General features: G+C 49.3%; 1 protein-coding gene across 7 annotated transcripts in view; it reads left to right on the plus strand.

The window, feature by feature from the left end:
* Window positions 1-19,782, plus strand: part of fndc3a (fibronectin type III domain containing 3A) — a 187,963-nt gene that overhangs the window by 106,276 nt on the left and 61,905 nt on the right. For 6 of the 7 annotated variants that reach the window (XM_045704129.1, XM_045704130.1, XM_045704127.1 and 3 more), the window contains 6 exons: window positions 5,018-5,264; window positions 7,935-8,255; window positions 11,110-11,168; window positions 14,653-14,804; window positions 14,945-15,004; window positions 18,550-18,697. In XM_045704129.1, the coding sequence (XP_045560085.1) occupies window positions 5,018-5,264; window positions 7,935-8,255; window positions 11,110-11,168; window positions 14,653-14,804; window positions 14,945-15,004; window positions 18,550-18,697 (987 nt within the window). The remainder of the gene's footprint in view (window positions 1-5,017; window positions 5,265-7,934; window positions 8,256-11,109; window positions 11,169-14,652; window positions 14,805-14,944; window positions 15,005-18,549; window positions 18,698-19,782) is intronic. The other variant, XM_045704128.1, reaches the window with a different exon arrangement.

Below are 19,782 nucleotides of genomic sequence, written 5' to 3' on the forward strand. Positions count from 1 at the left end.
GAATGCTAAAGGACAGAGTGAAAAGAAGGAAACCTGTACAGAACAAATATATATATTCCAAAACATGCATCCTGTTTGCAATAAGTCACTAAAATAAAATTATATATTTTTGTCCTGAATACAAAGCCTTATGTTTGGAGCAAATCCAGCACAACACATCACTGAGTAACTGCCTCCATATTTTCAAGCACGGTGGTGGCTGCATCATGTTATGGGTATGCTTGTCATCGGCAAGAACTAGGGAGTTTTTTTAGGATAAAAATAAACGGAATAGAGCTAAGCACAGGCAAAATCCTAGAGGAAAAACGTGGTTCAGGCTGCTTTCCACCAGACACTGGGAGATTAATTCACCTTTCAGCAGGACAATAACCTAAAAAACAAGGCCAAATCTACACCAGAGTTGCTTAGAAAGAGGACATTGAATGTTCCTTACAGTTTTGACTTAAATTGGCTTCAAAATCTATGGCAAGACTTGAACAATGGCTGTCTAGCAATGATCAACAACCAACCTGACAGATCTTGAAGTATTTTTAAAAGAATAATGTACAAATATTGTATAATCCAGATGTACGACGCTCTTAGACTTACCCAGAAAGACTCACAGCTGTAATCGCTGCCAAAGTTGATTCTAACATGTATTGACTCCAGGTGTATGAATGCTTATGTAAATGACATTCCTGTATTTCATTTTCAAGACATTGCAAGAATAAAAAAAAAAAAAACATGTTTTCAATTTGTCACTATGGGTTAATGTGTGTTGATGGGTGAGGAAAAAAAATAAATGTAATCCATTTTGAATTCAGGCTGTAACACAACATGTGGAATGCGACAACGGGTATGAATACTCTCTGAAGGTTCTGTAGATGCTGAAGGTTCTCCTTTCAGTCTGATTTTGGCCTCCTGATTTCATGTCCGAATCGCTCCACTTCCTCAGACAGAATCAAGCATTTGTAACCCCTAGCAGCCTGTTGTCTCAGATCATATACAGAGGTTACCAATAATAATAGTTGTTTTCTCTCTCTCTCTCCCTCTCTCTCTCCCTCTCTCTCTCCCTCTTTCTTTCCCCCTCTTTCTTTCCCCCTCTTTCTCTCCCCCTCTTTCTTTCCCCCTCTTTCTCTCCCCCTCTTTCTCTCCCCCTCTTTCTCTCCCCCTCTTTCTCTCCCCATTGCTCTCTCTCCCTCCCCATCGCTGTCTCTCCCCCCTACCTCTCTCTCCCCCCTACCTCTCTCTCCCCCCCTACCTCTCTCTCTCCCCCCTACCTCTCTCTCTCCCCCTACCTCTCTCTCTCCCCCCTACCTCTCTCTCTCTCCCCCCTACCTCTCTCTCCCCCCTACCTCTCTCTCCCCCCTACCTCTCTCTCTCCCCCTACCTCTCTCTCCCCCTACCTCTCTCCCCCCTACCTCTCTCCCCCTACCTCTCTCCCCCCTACCTCTCTCCCCCCCTACCTCTCTCTCCCCCTACCTCTTTCCCCCCCCCTACCTCTCTCTCCCCCCTACCTCTCTCTCTCCCCCTACCTCTCTCTCTCCCCCCTACCTCTCTCTCCCCCCTACCTCTCTCTCCCCCTACCTCTCTCTCCCCCCTACCTCTCTCTCTCCCCCTACCTCTCTCCCCCCTACCTCTCTCCCCCCTACCTCTCTCCCCCCTACCTCTCTCCCCCCCCTACCTCTCTCTCCCCCCTACCTCTTTCCCCCCCTACCTCTCTCTCCCCCCCTACCTCTCTCTCTCCCCCTACCTCTCTCTCTCCCCCTACCTCTCTCTCTCCCCCCTACCTCTCTCTCTCCCCCTACCTCTCTCTCTCCCCTACCTCTCTCTCTCTCCCCCTACCTCTCTCTCTCCCCCCCTACCTCTCTCTCTCTCCCCCTACCTCTCTCTCTCCCCCTACCTCTCTCTCTCTCCCCCTACCTCTCTCTCTCTCCCCCTACCTCTCTCTCTCTCCCCCCTACCTCTCTCCCTCTCCCCCTACCTCTCTCTCTACCTCTCTCTCTCTCCCCCCTACCTCTCTCTCTCCCCCCTACCTCTCTCTCTCCCCCCTACCTCTCTCTCTCCCCCCCTACCTCTCTCTCTCCCCCCTACCTCTCTCTCTCTCCCCCCTACCTCTCTCTCTCTCCCCCCTACCTCTCTCTCTCTCCCCCCCTACCTCTCTCTCTCTCCCCCCTACCTCTCTCTCTCTCCCCCCTACCTCTCTCTCTCTCCCCCCTACCTCTCTCTCCCCCCTACCTCTCTCTCTCCCCCCCCTACCTCTCTCTCTCCCCCCCCTACCTCTCTCTCTCCCCCCTACCTCTCTCTCCCCCCTACCTCTCTCTCTCCCCCTACCTCTCTCTCTCCCCCTACCTCTCTCTCTCCCCCCTACCTACCTCTCTCTCTCTCCCCCTACCTCTCTCTCTCTCTCCCCCTACCTCTCTCTCTCCCCCCTACCTCTCTCCCCCCTACCTCTCTCCTCCTACCTCTCTCTCTCTCCCCCCTACCTCTCTCTCTCCTCCTACCTCCCTACCTCTCTCTCTCCCCCTACCTCTCTCTCTCTCCCCTACCTCTCTCTCTCCCCCTACCTCTCTCTCTCCCCCTACCTCTCTCTCTCCCCCCTACCTCTCTCTCTCCCCCCTACCTCTCTCTCTCTCCCCCCTACCTCTCCCCCCTACCTCTCTCTCCCTACCTCTCTCTCCCTACCTCTCTCTCCCTACCTCTCTCTCCCTACCTCTCTCTCCCTACCTCTCTCTCCCTACCTCTCTCTCCCTACCTCTCTCTCTCCCTACCTCTCTCTCTCCCTACCTCTCTCTCTCCCTACCTCTCTCTCTCCCTACCTCTCTCTCTCCCTACCTCTCTCTCTCCCTACCTCTCTCTCTCCTCCTACCTCTCTCTCTCCTCCTACCTCTCTCTCTCCTCCTACCTCTCTCTCTCCTCCTACCTCTCTCTCTCCACCTACCTCTCTCTCTCCTCCTACCTCTCCCTACCTCTCCCTACCCCTCTCTCCCTCTCTCTCCCTCTCTCCTCCTACCTCTCTCCCTCCCCTACCTCTCTCTCCCTCCCTCTCTCTCCCTCCCTCTCTCTCCCTCCCCTACCTCTCTCTCTCCCCCTCCCTACCTCTCTCTCTCTCCCCTCCCCTACCTCTCTCCTCCTACCTCTCTCCCTCCCCTACCCCTCCCTCTCTCTCTCCCTCCCCTCCTCTCTCTCTCCCCTCCCTCTCTCTCTCTCCCTCCCTCCCTCTCTCCCCCCTACCCCTCCCTCCCCCTACCTCTCTCTCTCTCCCCTCCCTACCTCTCTCCCCCCTACCCCTCCCTCCCCCTACCTCTCTCTCTCTCCCCTCCCTACCTCTCTCCCCCCTACCCCTCCCTCCCTCTCTCTCCCTCCCCTACCTCTCTCTCCCCCTACCCCTCCCTCCCTCTCTCTCTCTCCCTACCTCTCTCTCCCCCTACCCCTCTCTCTCCCCCCTACCCCTCTCTCTCCCCCTACCTCTCTCTCTCTCCCCCCTACCTCTCTCTCTCTCCTCCCTACCTCTCTCTCCCTACCTCTCTCTCTCCTCCTACCTCTCTCTCTCCTCCTACCTCTCTCTCTCCTCCTACCTCTCTCTCTCCTCCTACCTCTCCCTACCTCCCCCTACCTCTCTCTCTCCCTACCTCTCTCTCCCTCTCTCCTCCTACCTCTCTCCCTCCCCTACCTCACTCTCCCTCTCTCTCTCTCCCTCTCTCTCCCTCCCTCTCTCTCCCTCCCCTACCTCTCTCTCTCTCCTCCTACCTCTCTCCCTCCCCTACCTCCCTCTCCCTCCCTCTCTCTCCCTCTCTCTCCCTCTCTCTCCCTCCCTCCCTCTCCCTCCCCTACCTCTCTCTCCCTCTCTCTCCCTCCCCTACCCCTCCCTCTCTCTCTCCCTCCCCTCCTCTCTCTCTCTCCCCTCCCTCTCTCTCTCTCCTCCCTCCCTCTCTCCCCCTACCCTCCCTCCCCTACCTCTCTCTCTCTCCCTCCCTACCTCTCTCCCCCTACCTCCCTCCCTCTCTCTCCCTCCCCTACCTCTCTCTCCCCCCTACCCCTCCCTCCCTCTCTCTCTCTCCCTACCTCTCTCTCCCCCTACCCCTCTCTCTCCCCCTACCCCTCTCTCTCCCCCTACCTCTCTCTCTCTCCCCCTACCTCTCTCTCTCTCCTCCCTACCTCTCTCTCCCTACCTCTCTCTCTCCTCCTACCTCTCTCTCTCCTCCTACCTCTCTCTCTCCTCCTACCTCTCTCTCTCCTCCTACCTCTCCCTACCTCCCCCCTACCTCTCTCTCTCCCTACCTCTCTCTCCCTCTCTCCTCCTACCTCTCTCCCTCCCCTACCTCACTCTCCCTCTCTCTCTCTCCCTCTCTCTCCCTCCCTCTCTCTCCCTCCCCTACCTCTCTCTCTCTCTCCTCCTACCTCTCTCCCTCCCCTACCTCCCTCTCCCTCCCTCTCTCTCCCTCTCTCTCCCTCTCTCTCCCTCCCTCCCTCTCCCTCCCCTACCTCTCTCTCCCTCTCTCTCTCTCCTCCTACCTCTCTCTCTCCTCCTACCTCTCCCTACCTCCCCCTACCTCTCTCTCTCCCTACCTCTCTCTCCCTCTCTCCTCCTACCTCTCTCCCTCCCCTACCTCTCTCTCCCTCTCTCTCTCTCCCTCTCTCTCCCTCCCTCTCTCTCCCTCCCCTACCTCTCTCTCTCTCTCCTCCTACCTCTCTCCCTCCCCTACCTCCCTCTCCCTCCCTCTCCCTCCCTCTCTCTCCCTCTCTCTCCCTCTCTCTCCCTCTCTCTCCCTCCCTCCCTCTCCCTCCCCTACCTCTCTCTCCCTCTCTCTCCCTCTCTCTCCCTCCCCTCCCTCTCTCTCCCTCCCCTACCTCTCTCTCCCTCTCTCTCCCTCTCTCTCCCTCCCCTCCCTCTCTCTCCCTCCCCTACCTCTCTCTCCCCTCCCTCTCTCTCTCCTCCTACCTCTCTCCCTCCCTCCCTCTCTCCCTCTCTCTCCCTACCTCTCTCTCCCCTCCCCCCTCTCTCCCCCCTACCCCTCCCTCCCTCTCCGTCCATCAGATCATAGAGGAGAATGGAGTCCGTCGTGTTCTGGTGTTACCTCAGCAGCCAGAGTTCCACCCTGGGGGCCACTCCCCCCTGCACCACGCCCCTCCTCCACCCCACGCCCACCTGCCCGCCTTCATGCCCCACCCCGCCATGTTGCCCCCCCCACCCCACCTCTACACAGGCATGGCGGGTGGCGTGGGGGACATGAGCTCCCAGTATATACCACAGTACCACCCAGCACACATTTACTCAGAGCAGGGTGAGTATATACACTACATAGTATGCACTACATAGTATGCACTACATAGTATGCAATACATAGTATGTACTACGCATTACATAGTATACACTACATAGTATGCAGTACATAGTATACACTACGCACTACATGGTATACACTACGCACTACATAGTATACACTACATAGTATGTACTACGCACTACATAGTATACACTACATAGTATGCAGTACATAGTATACACTACGCACTACATAGTATACACTACATAGTATGCACTACATAGTATACACTACACACTACATAGTATGCACTACATAGTATACACTACGCACTACATAGTATACACTACATAGTATGCACTACATAGTATACGCTACACACTACATAGTATACACTACATAGTGTACACTACATACTACATAGTTTGCACTACATAGTATGCACTATACACTACATAGTATGCACTATACACTACATACCGAGCATTCATAAAATATTCAGACCCCTTGACTTTTTCCACATTTTATGTTACAGCCTTATTCTAAAATTTTCTCTTCATCAATCAACACCCCATAATGACAAAGCAAAAACAGGTTTTTTGAAATTTTGGCAAATTTATAAAATAAAAAACAATTATGAAATGTGACATTTACATTAGTATTCAGACTATTTACTCAGTACTTTGTTGAAGCACCTTTGGCAGTGATTACAGTCTTGAGTCTTCTTGGGTATGATGCTACAAGCTTGGCACACCTGTATTTGGGGAGTTTCTCCCATTCTTCTCTGCAGATCCCTCTCAAGCTCTGTCAGGTTGGATGGGGAGCGTCGCTGCACAGCTATTTTCAGGTCTCTCCAGAGATGTTCGATCGGGTTCAAGTCCGGGCTCTGGCTGGGCCACTCAAGGACATTCAGAGACTTGTCCTGAAGCCACTCCTGCATTGTCTTGGCTGTGTGCTTAAGGTCGTTGTCCTGTTGGAAGGTGAACCTTCGCCCCAGTCTGAGGTCCTGAGATCTCTGGAGCAGGTTTTCATCAAGGATCTCTCTGTACTTCGCTCTGTTCATCTTTGCCTCAATCCTGACTATTCTCCCAGTCCCTGCCTCTGAAAAACATCCCCACAGCATGATGCTGCCACCACCATGCTTCACCGTAGGAATGGTGCCAGGTTTCCTCCAGATGTGACGCTTGGCATTCAGGCCAAAGAGTTCAATCTTGGTTTCATCAGACCAGAGAATCTTGTTTCTCATGGTCTGAGAGTCTTTAGGTGCCTTTTGGGAAACTCCAAGCGGGCTGTCATGTGCCTTTTACTGAGGAGTGGCTTCCGTCTGGCCACTCTACCATAAAGGCCTGATTGGTGGAGTGCTGAGGAGATGGTTGTTCTTCTGGAAGGTTCTCCCATCTCCACAGAGGAACGCTGGAGCTCTGTCAGAGTGACCATTGGATTCTTGGTCACCTCCCTGACCAAAGCCCTTGTCCCCCGATTGCTCAGTTTGGCCGGGCAGCCAGCCCTAGGAAGAGTCTTGGTGGTTCCAAACTTGTTTCATTTAAGAATGATGGAGGCCACTATGTTCTCAGTAATGTGTTGTGTTGTCCCAAACATGACACTTTGTCTTAAGGACAAAAAGTTAATTTCTAAGCCACATTTTTTGCAGTATTACTTTGGTGCCTTATTGCAAACAGGATGTATTTTTTTGCTGTTGAATATTTGTATTCTGTAGAGGCTTCCTTCTTTTCGCTCTGTCGTTTAGGTTAGTATTGTGGAGTAACTACAATGTTGTTGATCCATCCTCAGTTTTCTCCCATCACAGCCATTAAACTCTAACTGTTTTAAAGTGACCGTTGGCCTCGTGTTGAAATCCCTGAGCGGTTTCCTTCCTCTCTGGCAACTGAGTTAGGAAGGACCCCTGTATCTTTGTAGTGACTGGGTGTATTGATACACCATCCAAAGTGTAATTAATAACTTCACCATGCTCAAAGGGATATTCAATATCTGCTTTTTTATTTTTACCCATCTACCAATAGATGCCCTTCTTTGCGAGGCATTGGGAAACTCCCCTGGTCTTTTTGGTTGAATCTGTGTTTAAAATTCACTGCTCGACTGAGGGACCTCACAGATAATTATATGTGTGGGGGTACAGAGATGAGGTAGTCATTAAAAAAATCATGTTAAACACTATTATTGAATACAGAGTCCAAACAATTTATTATGTGACTTGTTAAGCACATGTTTACTCCTGGACTTATTTAGGCTTAACAAAGGAGTTGAATACTTATTGACTCAAGACAAATCTCAATTGAATACATTTTCAATTCAGGCTGTAACGCATTATGTGGAGTAAGTCAAGGGGTATGAACACTTTCTGAAGGCTCTGTGTGTGTCTGTACATACCTGTTCTGTGTGTCTCTCTGTGTGTCTCTCTGTGTGTGTCTCTGTGTGTGTCTCTGTGTGTGTCTCTGTGTGTGTCTCTGTGTGTGTCTCTGTGTGTGTCTCTGTGTGTGTCTCTCTCTGTGTGTGTCTCTCTCTGTGTGTGTCTCTCTCTGTGTGTGTCTCTCTCTGTGTGTCTCTCTCTCTGTGTGTCTCTCTGTGTGTCTCTCTGTGTGTCTCTCTCTCTGTGTGTCTCTCTCTCTGTGTGTCTCTCTCTGTGTGTGTCTCTCTCTGTGTGTCTAAGTCTCTCTGATCTTCTCTAAGTCTCAGCAGATTCTCACTCCCCACACGGGCGCCCGCCGCCGTTCGTCCACCGCGACGAAAGGGCCAGCAAGACCTACGAGCGTCTGCAGAAGAAGCTCAAGGAGCGGCAAGGGGGAGAGAGAGGAGGAGGAGGTGGAGGAGGAGGTGTTCAGATGAAGGACAGTCCCCCTCCCTCGCCACAGAAGAGTCGAAGCAGCCCCCCCTCCATGGACAGTATCTACAATGGGGTGGTTGGAGGAGGGAAGGGGCAGGAGGCTGAACTGGGACAGGGACAGACCAGCACCACCGCCAAGCAGACGGGCATGGAGAAAGAACCTGGAGGTAAGTGTAACCGATGTGAAACGGCTAGCTAGTTAGTTAGCGGTGGTGAGCGCTAATAGCGTTTCAATCGGGTGACGTCACTCGCTCTGAGACCTTGAAGTAGTTGTTCCCCTTTGCTCTGCAAGGACCTCGGCTTTTGTGGCGCGATGGGTAACGATGATTCGTAGGTGTCAGTTGTTGATGTGCGCAGAGGGTCCCTGGTTCAAGCCCAGGTTGGGGCAAGGAGAGGGACGGAAGCTATACTGTTACATAAGGAGGGCAAACCGGGCCTTGGTCAGGGAGGTGACCAAGAACCGGATGGTCACTCTGACAGAGCTCCAGATTTCCTCTGTGGAGATGGGAGAACCTTCCAGATGGACAACCATCTCTGCAGCACTCCACCAATCAGGCCTTTTATGGTAATGCACCGTATATTTAGACCTGTTGTGACTTATATTGCCTTATTCTATGACAGGTTATGACGCCTACATAAGTAAAAAATCCACAAAGCCTACCACACAAGGAAATGCATTCCATTACACCAGGTATTCTCAAACTCGCCAAATAAAAATGTGATTCTCAATTTTTAAAACGTTTATTTTTCTTGCCTGAGTAGCCTTGTTTCACTGCCAGAAAATAAAATTAAACCATCTAGTGTTCAGCGAAATAACAACACAATGTTAAATACAGGTAGCCTAGTCAAATAATGAACGTCCAATCACATTAAGCCGTTACTCTCTGGTGGAAATGAGAGTCCCTGGGAGGGCATTTTGTCGTATTACTATTAGGCCAAAACATTATTAGGAGCGTAATTAATAATTAGACATTATTGAAGTAGATTGAATAGAATAGAATACTTTGATGTCATTTATTTTTTATATGAGATCCTTTCTAAACCGAACGCAATGTGTCAGTGAGTAACCAGATCCCCTGGTTACCCCTGGTTACCCCAGATCCCCTGGTTACCCCAGATCCCCTGGTTACCCCAGATCCCCTGGGTACCCCTGGTTACCCCTGGTTACCCCAGATCCCCTGGTTACCCCAGATCCCCTGGTTACCCCAGATCCCCTGGTCACCCCAGATCCCCTGGTTACCCCAGATCCCCTGGTTACCCCAGATCCCCTGGTTACCCCAGGGCAGGTATCACCCCGGGGCAGGTGTCACCCCGGGGCAGGTGTCACCCCGGGGCAGGTGTCACCCCGGGGCAGTTGTCACCAACACTCAAAGTTGTGGCAAAATGGCTTAAGGACAACAAAGTCAAGGTATTGGAGTGGGCGTCACAAAGCCCTGACCTCAATCCTACGGAATTTTTGTGGGTAGAACTGAAAAGCGTGTGCGAGCAAGGAGGCCTACAAACCTGACTCAGTTACACCAGCTCTGTCAGGAGGAATGGGCCAAAATTCACCCAACTTGTTGTGGGAAGCTTGTGGAAGGCTACCCGAAACGATTGACCCAAGTTAAACAATTTAAAGGCAATGCTACCAAACACTAATTGAGTTTATGTAAGCTTCTGACTCACTGGGAATGTGATGAAAGAAAGAAATAAAAGCTGAAATAAATAATTCTCTCTACTTTTATTCTGACATTTCACACTCTAAAAAATAAAGTGGTGATCCTAACTGACCTAAGACAGGGAATGTTTACTAGGATTAAAAACGGAGTTTAAATGTATTTGGCTAAGGTGTATGTAAACTTCCCACTCCAACTGTAGGTGTTCCGTTTGTCCAGGTGGGAAAGGGCGGTGTTGAGTGCCATAGAGATTGCATTATCTGTGGATCTGTTGGGGGCAGTATGCCAATTGGAATGGGTGGTGTGAGCCATGACCAGCCTTTCAAAGCACTTAATGGCTACAGATGTGAGTGCTACGGGTTGGTAGTCATTTAGACAGGTTACCTTAGTGTTCTTGGGCACAGGGACTATGGTGGTCTGCTTGAAACAGGTTGGTATTACAGACTCAGACAGGGAGAGGTTGAAAATGTCAGCGTGGACACTTGCCAGTTGGTCAGCGTGTGCTTAGAGTACACGTCCTGGTAATCTGTCTTGCCCACATCGGCTACGGAGAGCGTGATCACACAGTCGTCCGGAACAGCTGATGCTCTCATGCATGTTTCAGAGTTACTTGCCTCGAAGCGTGTCATTGGGCAGCTCGCGGCTGTGCTTCCCTTTGTAGTCTGTAATAGTTTGCAAGTCCTGCCACATCCGACACGGTGAGGTACGATTCAATCTTAGTCCTGGATTGACGCTTTGCCTGTTTGACGCTTCGTCGGAGGGCATAGCGAGATTTCTTATAAGCTTCCGGGTTAGAGTCCCGCTCCTTGAAAGCGGCAGCTCTACCCTTTTAACTCAGTGTGGATGTTGCCTGTAATCCATTGCTTCTGGTTGGGGTATGTACTTACAGTCACTGTGGGGACGACGTCATCGATGCACTTATTGATGAAGCCAGTGACTGATGTGTTGTACTCCTCAATGCCATCGGAAGAATCCCTGAACATATTCCACAGTCTGTGCTAGCAAAACAGTCCTGTAGCTTAGTGTCATTTTAGCAGACTCTCTTATCCAGAGTGACTTAGTGCTTTCGTCTTAAGATGGCTAGGTGAGACAACCACATCACAGTCGTAGTAAGTACATGTTTTCCCTCAATAACAAAGTTATCATCTAAGTCAGTGCTAGTGGGTAGTGACTCTGCTGTCCTTGCATCAAGGGGGAAGCTGGTCCCACCGTTGGGGTTCCAGGACAGAGAAGAGTTTTAACTGTACATTAATGACCTGCCTGTTGCCCTGGGATTAACATACGACATATGATGAATCTGTTTTTTTGGTGCATAATAAATTGCATAACTTGATATCGTAATTTCTTCTCTGGTCTCCCCTTCTAGACATGGATGAAGAGGCCCTGCTCCTACAGGCTCTGTTGAACACTGTCAGTAAACCAGTGGTGAGTGTCTCTCTCTCTCTCTCTCTCTCTCTCTCTCTCTCTGTCTGTTGAACACTGTCAGTAAACCAGTGGTGAGTGTCTCTCTCTCTCTCTCTCTCTCTCTCTCTTGTCTGTTGAACACTGTCAGTAAACCAGTGGTGAGTGTCTCTCTCTCTCTCTCTCTCTCTCTCTCTGTCTGTTGAACACTGTCAGTAAACCAGTGGTGAGTGTCTCTCTCTCTCTCTCTCTGTCTTTTGTCTTTCATGTCATAGACTTTACATACCATAATATTTCAAATCAAGAGTGTATGACATGATGTAATTGCAGGGTAGGTGAAATTCTTCCACTCGGAGCTTCAACAATGTAGGTCACAGAGAAGTGAATGAAACAATATTACAATAATAATAATAATACTAAGTGAAATAATATAATAATACTGGTGGGTGGTAGGTTGGGGGGGTAGCTGACTGGGGGCTTGGTAGGTTAGGGGGGTAGCTGGTTGGGGGCTTGGTAGGTTGGGGGGTAGCTGACTGGGGGCTTGGTAGGTTGGGGGGGTAGCTGGTTGGGGGCTTGGTAGGTTGGGGGGGTAGCTGACTGGGGGCTTGGTAGGTTAGGGGGGTAGCTGGTTGGGGGCTTGGTAGGTTGGGGGGTAGCTGACTGGGGGCTTGGTAGGTTAGGGGGGTAGCTGGTTGGGGGCTTGGTAGGTTGGGGGGGTAGCTGACTGGGGGCTTGGTAGGATGGGGGGTAGCTGGTTGGGGGCTTGGTAGGTTGGGGGGGTAGCTGGTTGGGGGCTTGGTAGGTTGGGGGGGTAGCTGACTGGGGGCTTGGTAGGATGGGGGTAGCTGGTTGGGGGCTTGGTAGGATTGGGGGGTAGCTGACTGGGGGCTTGGTAGGATGGGGGGTAGCTGGTTGGGGGCTTGGTAGGATTGGGGGGTAGCTGGTTGGGGGCTTGGTAGGTTAGGCGGGGTAGCTGGTTGGGGGACTTGGTAGGTTAGGCGGGGTAGCTGGTTGGGGGCTTGGTAGGTTGGGGGGGTAGCTGACTGGGGGCTTGGTAGGTTGGGGGGTTAGCTGGTTGGGGGGGTAGCTGGTTGGGGGGTAGCTGGTTGGGGGCTTGGTAGGATGGGGGGGTAGCCGGTTGGGGGCTTGGTAGGTTGGGGGGGTAGCTGACTGGGGGCTTGGTAGGTTGGGGGGTAGCTGGTTGGGGGCTTGGTAGGTTAGGGGGGGTAGCTGACTGGGGGCTTGGTAGGTTAGGGGGGTAGCTGACTGGGGCTTGGTAGGTTGGGGGGTAGCTGACTGAGGGCTTGGTAGGTTAGGGGGGTAGCTGACTGGGGGCTTGGTAGGTTAGGGGGGGTAGCTGACTGGGGGCTTGGTAGGTTAGGGGGGTAGCTGACTGGGGGCTTGGTAGGTTAGGGGGTAGCTGACTGGGGGCTTGGTAGGTTAAGGGGGTAGCTGACTGGGGGCTTGGTAGGTTAGGGGGGGTAGCTGACTGGGGGCTTGGTAGGTTGGGGGGAGGTAGCTGACTGAGGGCTTGGTAGGTTGGGGGGGGGTAGCTGACTGGGGGCTTGGTAGGTTGGGGGGGTAGCTGGTTGGGGGCTTGGTAGCGAGCTAGTGGTGTCTATCTCTACTAGCCCTACTATTCCTTCTAGCCCTACTAGCCCTACTATCTCTACTATTGCGACTGGCCCTACTATCTCTACTAGCCCTACTATTCCTTCTAGCCCTACTATTCCTACTATCTCTACTAGCCCTACTAGCCCTACTATCTACTATCCCGACTAGCCCTACTATCTACAATCCCGACTAGCCCTACTATCTACAATCCCGACTAGCACTACTATCTACTATCTCTACTAGCCCTACTATCTACTATCCTGACTAGCACTACTATCTACTATCTCTACTAGCGCTACTATCTCTACTAGCCCTACTATCTCTACTATTGTTACTAGCCCTACTATTGCGACAAGCCCGACTGGCCCTAATATCTCTACTAGCCCTACTATTCCTTCTAGACTACTATTCCTACTATCACTTAGCCCTACTATCTACTAGCCCTACTATCTACTATTCCTACTAGCCCTACTATCTACTATCCCTACTAGCCCTACTATTTACTCTCCCGACTATCCCTACTATCTCTACCATCTCTACTAGCCCTACTATTTCTGCTATTGTTACTAGCCCTACTATCTCTACTATTGCTACTAGCCCTACTATCTCTACTAGCCCTACTATCTCTACTAGCCCTACTATCTCTACTAGCCCTACTATCTCTACTAGCCCTACTATCTCTACTAGCCCTACTGTCTCTACTAGCCCTACTGTCTCTACTAGCACTACTATCCCTACTTGCCTTACTATCTCTACTAGCCCTACTAGCCCTACTATCTACTAGCCCTACTATCTCTACTAGCCCTACTATCTCTACTAGCCCTACTATCTACTAGCCCTACTATCTACTAGCCCTACTATCTCTACTAGCCCTACTATCTCTACTAGCCCTACTGTCTCTACTAGCCCTACTTTCTCTACTAGCCCTACTATCTCTACTATCCCAACTAGCCCTACCATCTCTACTGGCGCTACTATCCCAACTAGCGCTACTATCCCAACTAGCGCTGCTATCCCAACTAGCGCTGCTATCCCAACTAGCGCTGCTATCCCAACTAGCGCTGCTATCCCAACTAGCGCTGCTATCCCAACTAGCGCTGCTATCCCAACTAGCGCTGCTATCCCAACTAGCGCTACTATCCCTACTGGCGCTACTATCCCAACTAGCGCTGCTATCCCAACTAGCGCTGCTATCCCAACTAGCGCTGCTATCCCAACTGGCGCTTCTATCCCAACTAGCGCTACTAGCCCTACTATCTCTACTAGCCCTACTATCTCTACTAGCCCTACTATCTCTACTAGCCCTACTATCTCTACTAGCCCTACTATCTCTACTAGCCCTACTATCTCTACTAGCCCTACTATCTCTACTAGCCCTACTATCTCTACTAGCCCTACTATCTCTACTAGCCCTACTATCTCTACTAGCCCTACTATCTCTACTAGCCCTACTAGCCCTACTATCTCTACTAGCCCTACTATCTCTACTAGCCCTACTATCTCTACTAGCCCTACTATCTCTACTAGCCCTACTATCTCTACTAGCCCTACTATCTCTACTAGCCCTACTATCTCTACTAGCCCTACTATCTCTACTCTGTACTCCCTGACCAAGGCTGTGCAGAAAATATTGAACATGTCATAACAACAAAGGGTTTTGAAGTATATGAAGAGTTTGTTGGTTCTCTTTGTTTTGCTGTTGGTTACTGCTGTGGATTTGCTCTGTAAAGGAGTTTAATGCAGTAGAGTTTCACCCTTTCCTTTTGTTTAATCAGTTTGCTGAGAATCTGGTCATTTTGTCTTCTAAAGGACTTACACTAGTTAGTAGTGTGCAACTGATACATTGTTCTCGAGTCCTGAACCTCCGCTGATTCCGTCTTGTGTAACCCTCCAGGTGACAGACATCCAGGCCAGAGGGGCAGTGTTGAGCTGGGTGGCCCCCAGCAGGGCAGAGGGAGAGGGGGTCAGCCCCTCCCTGGAGCCTCTCAGTTACGACGTGTCCATCTCCTACAGCGGCAAGGACGGGAAGTACACCAGCGTGTACAGGTGGGGATGCCGTGTGTGGTTGTGTGCTGGTTTGTGCGTCACCCTTGGCCTATCCTGCATGCCAATGGACTGTCGTTCCCTACTGGAATGACCCCAACATAATGTGTACTAAATGTTTCCTCTCTCCTCTCCTGTTCCAGTGGTGAACTTCTAAGTGTAACTTTAGAAGACCTGAGGCCAGCAACAGACTACCACGTCAGGTTGGTACAACTACTGTTCAGGGCCCCTCTGTGTGCTCTCATCAACCATACAGCTGTCTGTCTGTGTGCTCTAATCAACCATACAGCTGTCTGTCTGTGTGCTCTAATCAATTATACAGCTGTCTGTCTGTGTGCTCTAATCAATTATACAGCTGTCTATCTGTGTGCTCTCATCAACCATACAGCTGTCTGTCTGTGTGCTCTAATCAACCATACAGCTGTCTGTCTGTGTGCTCTAATCAATTATACAGCTGTCTGTCTGTGTGCTCTAATCAATTATACAGCTGTCTATCTGTGTGCTCTCATCAACCATACAGCTGTCTGCCTGTGTGCTCTAATCAATTATACAGCTGTCTGCCTGTGTGCTCTAATCAATTATACAGCTGTCTGTCTGTGTGCTCTCATCAACCATACAGCTGTCTGCCTGTGTGCTCTAATCAACCATACAGCTGTCTGTCTGTGTGCTCTAATCAATTATACAGCTGTCTATCTGTGTGCTCTCATCAACCATACAGCTGTCTGCCTGTGTGCTCTAATCAATTATACAGCTGTCTATCTGTGTGCTCTCATCAACCATACAGCTGTCTGCCTGTGTGCTCTAATCAACCATACAGCTGTCTGCCTGTGTGCTCTAATCAATTATACAGCTGTCTATCTGTGTGCTCTAATCAACCATACAGCTGTCTATCTGTGTGCTCTAATCAATTATACAGCTGTCTATCTGTGTGCTCTAATCAACCATACAGCTGTCTGCCTGTGTGCTCTAATCAACCATACAGCTGTCTATCTGTGTGCTCTAATCAACCATACAGCTGTCTGCCTGTGTGCTCTAATCAACCATACAGCTGTCTGCCTGTGTGCTCTAATCAATTATACAGCTGTCTGCCTGTGTGCTCTAATCAATTATACAGCTGTCTGCCTGTGTGCTCTAATCAATTATACAGCTGTCTATCTGTGTGCTCTAATCAATTATACAGCTGTCTGCCTGTGTGCTCTAATCAACCATACAGCTGTCTGCCTGTGTGCTCTAATCAACCATACAGCTGTCTGCCTGTGTGCTCTAATCAACCATACAGCTGTCTGCCTGTGTGCTCTAATCAACCATACAGCTGTCTGCCTGTGTGCTCTAATCAACCATACAGCTGTCTGCCTGTGTGCTCTAATCAACCATACAGCTGTCTGCCTGTGTGCTCTAATCAATTATACAGCTGTCTGCCTGTGTGCTCTAATCAATTATACAGCTGTCTGCCTGTGTGCTCTAATCAATTATACAGCTGTCTATCTGTGTGCTCTAATCAATTATACAGCTGTCTGCCTGTGTGCTCTAATCAATTATACAGCTGTCTGCCTGTGTGCTCTAATCAATTATACAGCTGTCTGCCTGTGTGCTCTAATCAATTATACAGCTGTCTGCCTGTGTGCTCTAATCAACCATACAGCTGTCTATCTGTGTGCTCTAATCAATTATACAGCTGTCTATCTGTGTGCTCTAATCAATTATACAGCTGTCTGTCTGTGTGCTCTAATCAATTATACAGCTGTCTGCCTGTGTGCTCTAATCAATTATACAGCTGTCTGCCTGTGTGCTCTAATCAATTATACAGCTGTCTGCCTGTGTGCTCTAATCAATTATACAGCTGTCTGCCTGTGTGCTCTAATCAACCATACAGCTGTCTATCTGTGTGCTCTAATCAATTATACAGCTGTCTGCCTGTGTGCTCTAATCAATTATACAGCTGTCTGCCTGTGTGCTCTAATCAATTATACAGCTGTCTGCCTGTGTGCTCTAATCAATTATACAGCTGTCTGTCTGTGTGCTCTAATCAATTATACAGCTGTCTGCCTGTGTGCTCTAATCAATTATACAGCTGTCTGCCTGTGTGCTCTAATCAATTATACAGCTGTCTATCTGTGTGCTCTAATCAATTATACAGCTGTCTATCTGTGTGCTCTAATCAATTATACAGCTGTCTATCTGTGTGCTCTAATCAACCATACAGCTGTCTGCCTGTGTGCTCTAATCAATTATACAGCTGTCTATCTGTGTGCTCTAATCAACCATACAGCTGTCTGCCTGTGTGCTCTAATCAACCATACAGCTGTCTATCTGTGTGCTCTAATCAATTATACAGCTGTCTGCCTGTGTGCTCTAATCAATTATACAGCTGTCTATCTGTGTGCTCTAATCAATTATACAGCTGTCTATCTGTGTGCTCTAATCAATTATACAGCTGTCTGCCTGTGTGCTCTAATCAATTATACAGCTGTCTGCCTGTGTGCTCTAATCAATTATACAGCTGTCTATCTGTGTGCTCTAATCAATTATACAGCTGTCTGCCTGTGTGCTCTAATCAATTATACAGCTGTCTGTCTGTGTGCTCTAATCAACCATACAGCTGTCTGCCTGTGTGCTCTAATCAATTATACAGCTGTCTGCCTGTGTGCTCTAATCAATTATACAGCTGTCTGTCTGTGTGCTCTAATCAACCATACAGCTGTCTGCCTGTGTGCTCTAATCAATTATACAGCTGTCTGCCTGTGTGCTCTAATCAATTATACAGCTGTCTGCCTGTGTGCTCTAATCAATTATACAGCTGTCTGCCTGTGTGCTCTAATCAATTATACAGCTGTCTATCTGTGTGCTCTAATCAATTATACAGCTGTCTGCCTGTGTGCTCTAATCAATTATACAGCTGTCTGCCTGTGTGCTCTAATCAATTATACAGCTGTCTGTCTGTGTGCTCTAATCAACCATACAGCTGTCTGTCTGTGTGCTCTAATCAACCATACAGCTGTCTGTCTGCCTGTGTGCTCTAATCAACCATACAGCTGTCTGTCTGTCTGTGCTCTTATCAACCATACAGCTGTCTGTCTGTCTGTGCTCTTATCAACCATACAGCTGTCTGTCTGTCTGTGTGCTCTAATCAACCATACAGCTGTCTGTCTGTCTGTGCTCTTATCAACCATACAGCTGTCTGTCTGTCTGTGCTCTTATCAACCATACAGCTGTCTGTCTGTCTGTGTGCTCTAATCAACCATACAGCTGTCTGTCTGCCTGTGTGCTCTAATCAACCATACAGCTGTCTGTCTGCCTGTGTGCTCTAATCAACCATACAGCTGTCTGTCTGCCTGTGTGCTCTAATCAACCATACAGCTGTCTGTCTGCCTGTGTGCTCTAATCAACCATACATCTGTCTGTCTGTGCTCTTATCAACCATACAGCTGTCTGCCTCTGTGCTCTAATCAACCATACAGCTGTCTGCCTGTGTGCTCTAATCAACCATACAGCTGTCTGCCTGTGTGCTCTAATCAACCATACAGCTGTCTGCCTGTGTGCTCTAATCAACCATACAGCTGTCTGCCTGTGTGCTCTAATCAACCATACAGCTGTCTGCCTGTGTGCTCTAATCAACCATACAGCTGTCTGCCTGTGTGCTCTAATCAACCATACAGCTGTCTGCCTGTGTGCTCTAATCAACCATACAGCTGTCTGTTCAAAATGTCTCTTGTTAAAAGTAGTGCACTCTGTCTCTCTCTCTCTCCAGGGTCCTGGCCGTGTGTACAGGGCAGAGTTTACGCGGCAGTCCGTCGGAGGCAGTAGCCTTCACCACTCGGAGCTGCGAACCAGACCCCCCCTGTCCACCCAGAAAGGCCAGTGGCTCCAAGAGCAGCACCCTCGTCCTTCAGTGGAAGGTACTGTAGCTATTGTAGAGCCTAGTCATGCTTTGCACCTCGCAGCCCATTGAAAGAACAATATACTGTAACTGTTATGGGTTCAACAACACAGTGGATGTTAGCTTCCAGCCCATTGAAAGAACAATATACTGTAACTGTTATGGGTTCAACAACACAGTGGATGTTAGCTTCCAGCCCATTGAAAGAACAATATACTGTAACTGTTATGGGTTCAACAACACAGTGGATGTTAGCTTCCAGCCCATTGAAAGAACAATATACTGTAACTGTTATGGGTTCAACAACACAGTGGATGTTAGCTTCCAGCCCATTGAAAGAACAATATACTGTAACTGTTATGGGTTCAACAACACAGTGGATGTTAGCTTCCAGCCCATTGAAAGAACAATATACTGTAACTGTTATGGGTTCAACAACACAGTGGATGTTAGCTTCCAGCCCATTGAAAGAACAATATACTGTAACTGTTATGGGTTCAACAACACAGTGGATGTTAGCTTCCAGCCCATTGAAAGAACAATATACTGTAACTGTTATGGGTTCAACAACACAGTGGATGTTAGCTTCCAGCCCATTGAAAGAACAATATACTGTAACTGTTATGGGTTCAACAACACAGTGGATGTTAGCTTCCAGCCCATTGAAAGAACAATATACTGTAACTGTTATGGGTTCAACAACACAGTGGATGTTAGCTTCCAGCCCATTGAAAGAACAATATACTGTAACTGTTATGGGTTCAACAACACAGTGGATGTTAGCTTCCAGCCCATTGAAAGAACAATATACTGTAACTGTTATGGGTTCAACAACACAGTGGATGTTAGCTTCCAGCCCATTGAAAGAACAATATACTGTAACTGTTATGGGTTCAACAACACAGTGGATGTTAGCTTCCAGCCCATTGAAAGAACAATATACTGTAACTGTTATGGGTTCAACAACACAGTGGATGTTAGCTTCCAGCCCATTGAAAGAACAATATACTGTAACTGTTATGGGTTCAACAACACAGTGGATGTTAGCTTCCAGCCCATTGAAAGAACAATATACTGTAACTGTTATGGGTTCAACAACACAGT

Source organism: Salmo salar, chromosome ssa20 (genome assembly GCF_905237065.1).
Source record: "Salmo salar chromosome ssa20, Ssal_v3.1, whole genome shotgun sequence".
Classification (NCBI taxonomy): domain Eukaryota; kingdom Metazoa; phylum Chordata; class Actinopteri; order Salmoniformes; family Salmonidae; genus Salmo; species Salmo salar.